Source organism: Erpetoichthys calabaricus, chromosome 14, assembly GCF_900747795.2.
Source record: "Erpetoichthys calabaricus chromosome 14, fErpCal1.3, whole genome shotgun sequence".
Classification (NCBI taxonomy): domain Eukaryota; kingdom Metazoa; phylum Chordata; class Cladistia; order Polypteriformes; family Polypteridae; genus Erpetoichthys; species Erpetoichthys calabaricus.
In genome coordinates, this window is record NC_041407.2 from 77,961,171 (window position 1) to 77,973,409 (window position 12,239).

General features: G+C 37.1%; 1 protein-coding gene across 1 annotated transcript in view; it reads left to right on the forward strand.

Annotated features, from left to right (window-relative positions):
- LOC114665400 (interleukin-22 receptor subunit alpha-1-like) overlaps window positions 1-12,016 on the forward strand; it is a 94,163-nt gene extending 82,147 nt beyond the window's left edge. Inside the window, exon 7 of the mRNA XM_028819944.2 lies at window positions 4,105-12,016. Coding sequence (XP_028675777.1) covers window positions 4,105-4,854 — 750 coding nt within the window. The 3' untranslated portion in view covers window positions 4,855-12,016. The remainder of the gene's footprint in view (window positions 1-4,104) is intronic.
- Window positions 12,017-12,239: the final 223 nt, after the last annotated feature.

A 12,239-nucleotide genomic window follows, 5' to 3' on the forward strand; every position in this document is an offset into this window, starting at 1 on the left:
GACACGAGTAACATGAGATTTTGTTTTTTTCCATGGACATTTTTCCATTATTTACCATTGTACAGCATTGGTCACCATTGGGTTCTAATATATCATAAATTTTCATATTTCTATTCTGCATGAAAATATGAGATTAAAAAGTTTTCTTGCTCAGCTTTGTAAACATGGGGCAAGTAACATATTAAAGTTTCGGTTTTCAACAAGCAAAAAATATTAATAAACAAAGAAAACTCTTAATGAACAACGGCTGAACAAAATTCTGAAGCAAAATCTTCAAGACAGAAGGAATGGCCAAAGACAGAAATCTGGAACGTGATAGTTTAGTTATTTAAAAAAACTTCCAGTTACAATTACATGAAGTACAAAGACAAAGAAGCAACTATATCATTTACCAGGAAAACAAGGCAAAAACTGAAAACCAGGAAACCCAAACAGAACATAATGTACAAATCGAGAAGAAACTAGTAGGGGGGAGAGAGAAGTGGTGGTGAAGGCAAATGTGAAAAGGTGTGGCAAAGACCCCTCAGGTGACTGCATTAATGACAGCCACCGCACCTGAGAAAAGAGTAAACTAGGGGCAATGACCCATTAATAATTATGGAAAAATTAAATTAAATGAAGCCAAAAAAAGGAAGAAAGGAGGGTCAGGGTAGACTTGATATCAAACCACTACATGCCCTTTTTTGAGGATAATTGTTATGCCTGCAGCACAGACAGGATTTTGAGTGACCAGGAAAAGTATGTTAAATTAAAACAGTTCAAAAGCAGGAAATCAAGGAAAATCATGCATTAAGGCCAAAACAAAGAGCAAGAGATAAAGTAAAGGAAGGACGCAAGTAAAAGGTTGATGCACAAACAAATGAAGCATGGAGATTTTTAGAAAGTGATAGGGAAAGATTGCCCCGAAAGACCTTTTATATCTATCGTGTTGCAGAACTCAGGTTGTGACCTCTGATGACACACCCATAACAACGACTATGTGGCCTAACAATGAGTGCAAAACAGCATGGCAAAATACACAACTGTCTGTAACAAAATAATTCCTATCAATAATGTGTGTATGTTGATCTCCCATTTTTGAGTGGTGAAACATAAAATTCTTCGATACCTGTACAATGTGGCCATTTATGTAAAAAAGTGACTGCTGTAATCATCATTATTGTCTTTCTATACAAAAAGAAACAATTGACACAATAAAGTGTGTCATGACTGTCAGAAGCTTCTTGTAGGGCAAATGGCAGAAACACAGTCAGATGGAAACATAATTTGTTCTATCTGGAGAGACAACAACAAGCATTGTAACTAAAAGGTTAAAATAAAAGCACAATAAAATCAATAAAATAAAGGTAGATGATTGGTCAAAACTTGAAATTCTCTTAAATTAATCTGGCAAAGATTGTTTTTTTTACAAGATTATCTTTCCCTTGCTTCCAAGATGCAGCTCAATCTTAAATAAGATGTCCATCGTGTCATCACATGCTGACTAAGCAGTAGGCTTCAATGAATGGCATCCAACAAGGAAATGAAGAACAAAACAACAGTAAAAATTAATTCCATCAAATCACATTTATAGGATCAAACATAACAATCTCAAACCTGCTTAACCCAATTCATGGTTCACTACTCACCACAGCCTGGGTACACAGCAGAAACTTGTTATGATGTGGCTTTTATTACATTTTGTTCTGTTTTCTTATTGTTTTTGGTGGATTTTTGACTCTTATATATTAGGCTTTGGAACAAGAGGATTTCATTTTTCCCTAAAAATTAATTTAATTTAGTGAGACTTTTTTTGCTGCTTTCCTGACTTTTCAAATTGGTTAATGGCAGCTTTTGCTGTTCTGTGGAGTGATTGTTGTAGTGTTGCTAGGATATTGACCTGGAAATGTGCAGATGGTGGCATCACCAGTCTATATACAGTATATAAAGGTCCTAATGAAAACGCCTGAGTTTGCGGATGAAAACAAACTGATTAGCACGTTTATTTTTTGAAAGTATTCTTGGTTAATGTTTCTAATGCAATGCCTTTGACTAAAATTTAGGAATCTGTCTTTTGTTTTGACAGTCGTGTTGCTGGTTTCCTGTTTATGAGATTTGCCTGCTCCTCATTTCAATTCAATTAATTGCTGGGTCCACCTAGGCACACACCAGCACTCACACAAGGACAAATTGGATTTACCAATAACCTAACAGGCACGTCTTTGGACTTGTGGGATGAAAAAAACAGACAACCTAGAAGAAATTCCCTGTAGACACATTAGAATCATGAGACAGCAGTGCTGAAAAACGTATCAGCCATGTAAGATTAAATAAAAATAATTAAACCTTACCTTACGGTGCCGCAGCGCTAGCTAGTTCACGGATAGCTCCTGCCTTGCACTGTATTATTGCTGGTGCTGACGCGACACTGGAAGGATAGACGGATAGAATAATTAAACATGTACTACGAAGATATTTCAATGTTCCTTAAAAGTTTTGAAGAATCGACGTTCTAAGCTTACAGATGGCTTCACGTCTATATAGCTGATTGTGTGGCGATTGGGTATTTGGAGAAAGAAAAGTAAGGACAGGAATTGGAAGTTAGTACGTTTGAAACAGACAGTACTTCTGTAATAAATTATTTCATCGAAGGTCGCGCATGGCGCAGCAAGCCTCTTGCGTGAGATATGAACAATCACTGAGCCACCGTGTTCCCATGTTTAATAACATACTTTCATTCCTATCATCATGAAAAAGATATCATGTATACATCTCAGTATTTTAATTACTCAGAGAGCTGTTATATCACGAATGTAATAGATTCTGTGTCCTGTCGGAGAAAAAGAAAGAATGGAAGCACGTAGTGATTCACACACATAGAGCACATAGAAGATCAAACACAGAACAAAGCATTTAACATCCTACTTTAGTTACGATGGGATTTGAGAAACTAATAAAATAAACGATTTTAAGATGAAGTTTATGATGTTCTGCTTTAATGACAAAATAAACTATGTGATTAAAGTGGAAACTTCGAGATTAAAGTTGACATTTCGTGCTTTTTTCCCACTGTGTGCCTATTTTTTTTCTCTGTACCCTAATAAGCTTTCATATGACACTCAGACGGTCCGCTGCGAGTCGCCTTTTCACGCCGACTTTGATATGTGACAACATCTTTTTTATTTCGGGCACTGTGCGACTTTGTGAACTTGAGCTTTTGAGTTTCTCCGACACTCTGTCACTCGATCAACTTTCTTTTGTTGATTATACCACTGTTTAAACCAACAAATAGTACGTTTTTCCTTTGCCTCCACTTGGTATTCGCTGAAATTCTTATATTTTCTCCCATGCTTTTCCCATTGTCTTTTCACAGAAGGCTATTTATATCGATTTGCATATTCAAAGAGGCATAATTCTGGGAGGAGTTGGGGCGGGACAGAAGGCGTGTGCACGTGCGTTACTTTTCACGCAAATTGGGATTTATGTAGTAGAAGAACGTGAAAGTATGCGTGCGCACAGATTCCTGCATCTGGATTTTTCTGTGCGTACGCACATTCCCGCTTTTGTGCTTACGCCATGTTATAGTGTGAGTTCTACGCACTGCGTTATACATGAGGCCCCTGGACTGTTAAATATGGTAACTTTCTAGGAGTGCCATTTAGTTTCCAAAGTGACAAGTAAGAATTCCTGAAGATTAGAAGGGAAATGCAAGGTTTTTCATGATATTAAACGAATTACATCTCATTATGTTAGGGTCTCCACTTCAGGCTCCCCTCTGTATAGTTTGCTTACTCATAGCCATGCCCATTCTGTGGTGTTACTAAGCAACAACTAATAAGACTCTTTGCCTCATTTGCTTCTTTTTTGACCATCTAAAAGTTTCTGAACATTCTTTAGGATTGCTGGACAACAAAAGCTTGCTTTCCAGATTTACATTATGATCCACCCCAGGTACTCATCTGAATCTATCTGCACAACATGACTCAAATGGCCGTTCAGATATGATGGGGTATTGCTTGTCTTTATTCTCAGGTTCAAGTTCTGTTCCATGTAAGTCAACTTTATGACCCTATGTTGAGAAGATAGCATAACTTCATATTCATGTTGTCTTTCTTTTCTTCACAGACTCTAAAAGATAAATATGTATGGCTGCCCCCTGAGTCAGATGGACCAAAGCAAATTAATCAGGTTTCAATTGTCAATCTGGATCTCTCAATGCCACCCTTCAAGTTGTTACTCTCTGGACTACCACCCCAACAGTCACCAAAAGCATTTCCCAAACAACCTGAGCCAGAGAGTCCAAACTCCTACCTTTCTCAAACAGTGGAGACACAACCCTTGTTGATGAACTCTGGAAGCACAGGGTCTTCAGGTAGTAACAGTTATGGTGAAGTTGTGCTGGAGGCAGCAAACAAAGAAAATCAGTGGCAAACAGTTGGTGGTACCACTGAAATCTCTCTGCCATGCTATGCATCCCAGAACAACGGATGCAACTGGCGGTCTATCATGGTTAGTCCAAGGCAGTTAGTTCTTCAAACAGAAGTTAAAAATGGCTGCCTTATGCTTACCAGTTTTCCTTTTGAAAAAGAACCATCTACCTCATCAGTGATACCATTTACTTCAAATGAGCAAACACAACAAGGAACAACTTATTTCCAAAGGACACAAAATCAATCGATTGGTTCACAGAAACTTCAGTCATATTTGCCTAATTCAGAAAGAAAGTCTGTGGACATGGAAAGACCTCAGTTGGATATAATATCTATACCAAATCCAGAGAATCAAGAAATGGACAGTCTTTCATGTCCTAGTTTAACTGAGGTTATAGATGGAGATTCATTGTTCCAAAAGTGGGATTTGAAAATTTCTATATGAGAAGCTTCAAGTCATTTTCTATATTAAGTGAGCCAAGTACTGCTTGGCAGAAATAACCAAGGTAGGTGGAATTCTGTAATTCCAGTTGATGTCACCATTGCTTGTTACACATGGTTTTGAAGGTGGTGATCACAAGATGTCAAGGCCTTCCAAAAAAACTGCTGAAACCATGTAAAGTGGAACTTGCCCTTTGGAGGGGGCTTTTTTTACTCACTGTATTTATAAGGCGTTTCAAAATCGCAGAGGAACACTCTGAGCACTCTTATGTTTCTACCTGTCCCAAAGCCGCATACACAGCATGGATAAGAGATTATCTGGTCTTTCAAGCTGTTCATGCAATTTTCATTTAGAAGGAAGATGTGCTCATTGATTGATGCCACGTACATCACTGTAGATTAAAATTCAATTACAGATATGTTTGCCTTTTTTAATTAAAATTAGGGCTTTAGATGTGCAGGGTGAGTAACCGCATACTTAGATAAACCAAAAAACCAATATAGCTTGGGGGAAAGGCCAAAGTTTACTTTTTTTGTTTGTAATAAGGAACTTTTATTCATAATGAGGATGGCTCCTTCTTAAGCAGACCATTCACAACCCTTTGGCATAATTTATATTTTAAAGAAATGAAGTACTATTGCAATTGCTGCTCATTATTCAGTGGAATTCATTCACTTTAATAAACTGTATTGGATTATCTACTGGAAACTTTAAATAATACAAGAAGAGACTTTGATATTTATACTGTGGTAGAGCTTTTCAAAGATACAGAAATTCAGGGGTGTTCTAATAAGGACATTTTAATATAGTGACAGAAAGCATATTTCATCTCAGGATAACATTTTTTCAGGTATATTTAAAAATGAAGATGCAGATCTTGGCTGAAGTGAATTCAGTGTGGAGTTTGTAGGTGTTTTGTATATGAAGTTCCACGTCTCTTTCAAGATGGAGGAGCACACTGGTTACCTTGTACAGTCAAATTTCTCTGATGTGAGTGCTTGTGTGCACCCTCTGTTTATTTCACCCTCACACCACATAGCTCCTAACTGGGAGAACAGCACAAGCCAATTCTGAAAATGAATGAATGGACACACAAAACACTTTAGCCTTTACAGAGGTATGAATGAGCCTTCATTCGATTTGTGTTTCTGATTTGGGTCACAATGATTCCCTGTGAGCTGCTTGGAACATCAGTTTTTAGATCTTACACCACCATCCAAGAATGGACACTGAGAACACGAGAACAATTCTGATGAGAACAGAACATTCAGCCCAACATATTGTAGCTCATCAATCCTTATTCACCTAACTTCACACTTCATTCCATTTGTGGTCCCCAAAGTTCTACCATCTACCACCTTACTTGGTAATATATTTCACAAATCTATGGCTCCCTGTGTGAAGAAAATCTTTCTAACATTTATCCAAAATGTACATTTAACCTTAGCTTCATCTATGGCACTGTGTTTTCTTTGATGAATTTGTTTTAAATTTACTTGCAGAATCTACTGAACTAATTTCTTCAAAAAGTTTAAAATCTTCAGTTATGTTTCCATTTAACTCCCATTTGCTAGACCTGAAAAACAATCTTTGCTTATAGCTCATACCTTGTAGTCCTGGAAATGACCTTCTCTATGTTCTGCCCGCAGAGAGAGACAGAGGGTCTTTTAAACTGTAGACAGAAAATGTGCCAAGTGCATGACAGGGAAATCAAAACATTCTTTTGTCAAACTCTAAACATTGAGCAGAAAACCAAGAAGCTTTAACAAAACCTACATGTTTTTATACCATAAATACACTAAAACGTTAAGGTACAGAATACCTTCACTGTCAAGATCTCAGATAAAGGATGCATGTCGACCTTTGTATGGTGACTCTTGGGATGTCACACACTCTGGTGACATCAGGTATTGTACACTGAGGGTAAAGGTCACATTGGAAGCCACAATGCTAAATTGTAGAAAATGGTCATGCTGGTAATTAAACAAATCTGCATCTGGAAATACCAATATAAAAAATAATAACTTGTGAGACTAGCATGAAAAAGCTAAATGTCAGAAATGGATTATTAAAGAGGTACTCTATGCAAACAATATGCAGAACATTAGTGAAAAATGTCCATCATAGCACTCTAGACTTTCTGTTGTGCTGCTCCCTCTTTTTTGTAACACAGAAGCCAAAACTACAGCTAATATTCCAGATTACAGGTTTGCTCACAACATATAAAGCTATAGAATTCATTCTCATAAAGTGTAGTTTGAAGCTTCAAATCATCATTTCATATTCAGATCTAACACTTTTACCTCCTAATTGTAATAATTAACATTTATTTACATCAAATTTCACCTGCCACTTACCTGTCCGAATTCTGTCCAGATGCATCTGTAATGATTCTAATGGCTCTAGGGTATCTCCTAGTTTAGTGTCGTGTTTGTTATATTTTCATTAAGATCATCTACTATATAATAAACAGCTAAGGTCTGTGTGTGTGTGTGTGTGTGCGTGGGTGTGTGTCCTGTCCCTCAGAGCATTCTGATTGGTCAGTTTGGCTTAGGTGTGATTGGTCAGTTTGACTTTATTGGTTTGATCAAAAAGGAAAGTATGAGTGTGAGACACACAAGGAGGAGTACGGTGGTAGGAAGTGTGCTGAGAGTCGTCTTCAAAGAGTCTGAGAAAGAGGTTTTATGGGAATGTACTCGAGAGACAGAGTACTGGTCAAGGGAGATTCAGACACATGAGGATACTAAAGAAAGGTGCGGAAGGTACACATGGGGAAAGAGATTTCACATATTTTTACATTTATTCCATTACCTGTCTTGGACGGTTACCATGGCTAGTTTATATTTAAATTAGAAAGGGAAGAGCCCCCAGCACCGATCCTTCATGGATGCCACTTTCAAAATGGGAGCAAAATGTTCCTCCCTTTATTTCCTGCACCCATTTACTTCGTGCCACTTGAATTTACATTTGATCACTTCTCTGTTATTTGGTACAGTATCAAAGGATTTTTGAAACTGAAGATAATAATATTGTAAGCTCCTGTCTGAGCAGGTGCCTTTGTTGCTTCCTTTTGTTGCTTGTAGCAGGTTAGTTGAAGTATGATTTACCCATCGAAAAAACGGTGTTGACAACTTGCTAATACACCTGCTCCTGACATGTCCTGCTCAAGCATTTCTGTAGTAACTTACTTAAGAGAGACAACCAGCTGAATGGCTTATAGTTAGTAGAATTTGCCTGCTCACCTTTTTATGTACTGGGACAACACTAGCCTTTACTCTATATACTGTAGTATGTTGAATGGTGCCCTCAGCCCCCTGGTGAACACAGATCACAAAACCTATTTTTAATTAAGATTAATAGAAATGAAATAAAAGTACAGCCACTGCTGTGACCATTTTAGATGACCCAGCTTCATTATGCTTCACTATGCAGATCTGTTTGAACACGGAATAATATCCTTCTTGATTTGTAACTGCCTAATGCTAAAATTAATTTTAATTCTCTTGGTGTTCTAAAAAAACACAACACATCAAATCTGCATACCCTCGAAACATGTGTGCCATCACATCAATGCATCACTTGAGGGGAAAGAAGAAATCAGAACAAAGTGCAAGCAGATTTGCAAACTGCCAAAGCTGTTTAGCCCCCATGTGCGATTGTGATGATATGAAGCTGCAAACACCCATTCTAATTTGACAACATAACGTGCCTTCCCTCTGTGACTGCTTGTAAGAAATAAAGTGTTATCAGAATTAAAATACAGGGCAAACAGCATGTGCAAAACGGAGCAGCCACAACATGTGGGGCTTTCAAGCTGTGGGGAAAATTGAAGTTTAGCTGAAAATAGCTTCAATAATGGGTGATGAAGGCTTGAAAATCTGGATTGAGGGCAAAAATTTCTGTGGTTTTAATTCAAAGTTTGCAACTGTTGATTTTAAATGTTCTTAATTGCTAACATAGTATATATGTATAGTTATACTGTACAGGTATCCCATTATTTCTTATATAATACACATCTCAATTCTGATCCTGCATTCACTGTACAGGGTCACATTCACAATGCTGTTGTCTACTCGCCTGTCAAGGAACAAAGGGCAGGAACCAACGTCATGATGCTGGATGGTGGAAGAAGATGTGGGCAAAAAGGTGTATCTGGACAGAGAGACCAAAGTTACACACACAGTATATACAGCACATACAGTATATGCAGAATGTTACAATCCAATAAAAAGTAAATAAGTTTACTGCAGATATCCATATAAACGAAGAAGGAAATTTTTTTAGGTTCTTCCATACAGTGCTGATGCGAAGTATTCACCCCTTGGAAATTTTGCCATTTTATTGTTGTACAACAGTGGATTTAATTTGTGTTTTTTGACTCTGATCAACAGAAAAAGACTTTAATGTGAAAGTGAAAAACCGATCTCTGTAAAGTGGTCCTCACAGGTGGTGCAGTGGTAGTGCTGCTGCTTTGCAGTAAGGAGACTGTGGAAGATTGTGGGTTCGCTTCCCGGTTCCTCCCTGTGTGGATAGCGCTTTGAGTACTGAGAAAAGTGCTATATAAATGTAATGAATTATTATTATTATTATTATATGTGTATATACCCCCTTTAGTAGATGCAACTTTGGCGGCCATGACAGCATCAAGTGTGTGTGGAAAGGTTTTCTGTGTGGACGCTGCAGATTTCTCCCATTCATCTTTGCAAAACAAGCAAAAAATCCAGATTTAATCTACTGTGATTCAATGTTGTAAAAAAATAAAATGATGAAACTTTCAAGGGGTTCAATACATTTTATTCCTCATAACTACATGACTGGAAGTCAACCACTTATCTGTGTTATCATGGCAGTCATTCTATATAAAATACACAAAGTACACACTTTGTTTAAAGTAAATTGAGGACTAAAGATTTACTGTCGTTTGTAGGGGAAAAATACAAAAATCGGCGTAGTACGGTCCATACAGCACTTCCATAGAAGATTTATACAATATGATCCAATCGATTATACTGTACAATTATATAGAATCAAGTACACTAACTTACATAAAATGTATTATATACACAAATAAATGTAGAGTAAAATGAACCAGAAATAGAATGAAATGGACAACTTAAATACTATTTACTTTGAAACTAAATGCATTAGGTCAAATGAAGTAAACAAGCTGCATAGACAAACAGATCAGTATGGGCTGGCTAATCACCTCTGAGCACGTCGACATTTACAGATCTGCTGTAGAGTGCGAGTGTGTGTGTGTGTGTGTTTGTGAGTTTGTTTCTTTGTCGTCATCGTCATCATCTAACATGTGATCTGGTAGAGCAAAAAAACAGCCGTCAGTTATCTTCGCTTATAAATTTCTTCTTTGTGTGTGTGTATACTTGTGTCTTCCTCTGTGTGTGTATATTTAAATAAATCATTTATCTCCAAAACTACCTGTGCAAAAATTTTTACAACTCAGTAGATGCTACGGCTAAACAGAGTAGACTGTAGAAATCCCAGTTAAATCAGGCCATTTCAATGGTAGTTACCATTGGGCATACATAAAGTAAGCAGACCTGGAGCCCATGACAAGACAAACACAGATAGGTGATTTTATTCATAAATAGATAGGCCATTTTTTTGCAAGTTTTAAATGTATATCAACCTCAGCATTCAAGGCTGATATGTTAGAAACTACTCTTTTGAAAAGTTTGCACCTTTGCTAGGATGAAGTCTTCCAGGATTTCTACACAGTACAAAAAATGTCATCATTTTCTGATGAAAATTGTGACTTAATGATGTGAACATTTCCGCAGTCACACATACAGACGTCGTGGTAATCTTGACAGTTTGAATTTGGTAGAATCAGAATGTGAACTTAACTCAATAGCAAATTTTTGACCCCATCACTAAATTTCCACTTACATGGAAGTATAATTAGTGTTTGAATTCCGGATTTGAATATCACTTGTACTCGAGTTTTGAATTGCCCCAAGAGCTTTGCTTTTTGATCTCTGTTATCATTGTTCACCAATACAGTATTTGATTCATCTGGTGATCCTTCTTAAAAAACTTTTTTAGCAAACACTAATACCCGATTTCTGTCACTCTTCTAAGCAATTGTTGCTAAAATATACAAAGCATTTGAGTTTTTAGCAAGAATGTGCAATGGTATCCACAATACAGAACCGAGTTTAGTGGGGCACAAGAAGCGTATTGATGTAAGTTGTCCAAAAGCTACAGGAAAACATAACCAGGAGACAGATGCAGCCAGAACACTTGTTAATATCCAGGAGTGACAAAGGAGGAGCAGAAAGGCTAAGCAGCCCCAAAATGCTTTGCGCCATTCTCTAAAGTAGAAAACGCCTAATTTTTTCAGGCAAAGATTTTAGTGTTTCATCTAGTATTGATTTTGCTGTAATATTATAAAATCGTTCCATCCTTTTAAGAAAGATGACCAGTAAATAGAGACAGCCATAGTGCACACTACACTTTCTCAGACCCTCATCCATTGCAGACAAGATGCTAAAGTTTCATTTGTTCATCTGTTTGTTTTTGTTTTACATACTTATCCAGTTATGGATTGCATGGGCCTTTTAAAATGTGTCCTGGTAGGAAGGTGGAGGGGGCACCAATCCATTATAAGGCCCACTCACACTCATTCAGTTTAAAGTTGCCAATATACACAAACTTCTTTGCTATGTAGGAGGAAAATCAGAGAAGCCAGTGGGAGAACATGCAGACTCCACACAGATAGTAACTAAGCCAGGGTTCAAGCTCTGACTCTGGAGCCGTGCAGCAGACGTCTGTGCTGTCCCTTCATTTTTTACCTTCTTAAACTTTTGCATCCAAAATCCAAGACTAACATGCAAACACTTGAGAGTTTGTGCAGATGGACCCAGGCTTTGGTGCCCTTGTTGTTTATGTTCATTCTGCTTTGAAGTCACTGAAGGAAGAAACAAAAAGGAGAAGTTGAAGTAATTCATTTGTTGAAATGTCATATCTGTACTACTGCTATTTATTATATACTTCTTTGTACATATTAAAATATATGTATGTATTGTAGTTTGTTTTTTTCACATGTCACAACTCTTTGTATGCAAAGTATATTAAATCATAAAGTAGAAGTGGTCACGTTTTATCAACAAACTTCATTTTGCAATAAAGAGTTTTTGTTAAATGAGTCTGATTACGTTTAGTTATTTTTGAACTCTTACCAATGAGCACATCACTATAACTGCAGTGCCTATAAAAAAATACTCACCCCCTTGGAAGTTTTCACGTTTTATTGTTATACAATCTTGAATTACAATGGATTTAATTTAGGTTTTTTGACATTGTTCAAGAGAAAAAGACTCTTTAATGTCCAAGTGAAAACAGATCTATGCAAAGTGGTCTAAATGATT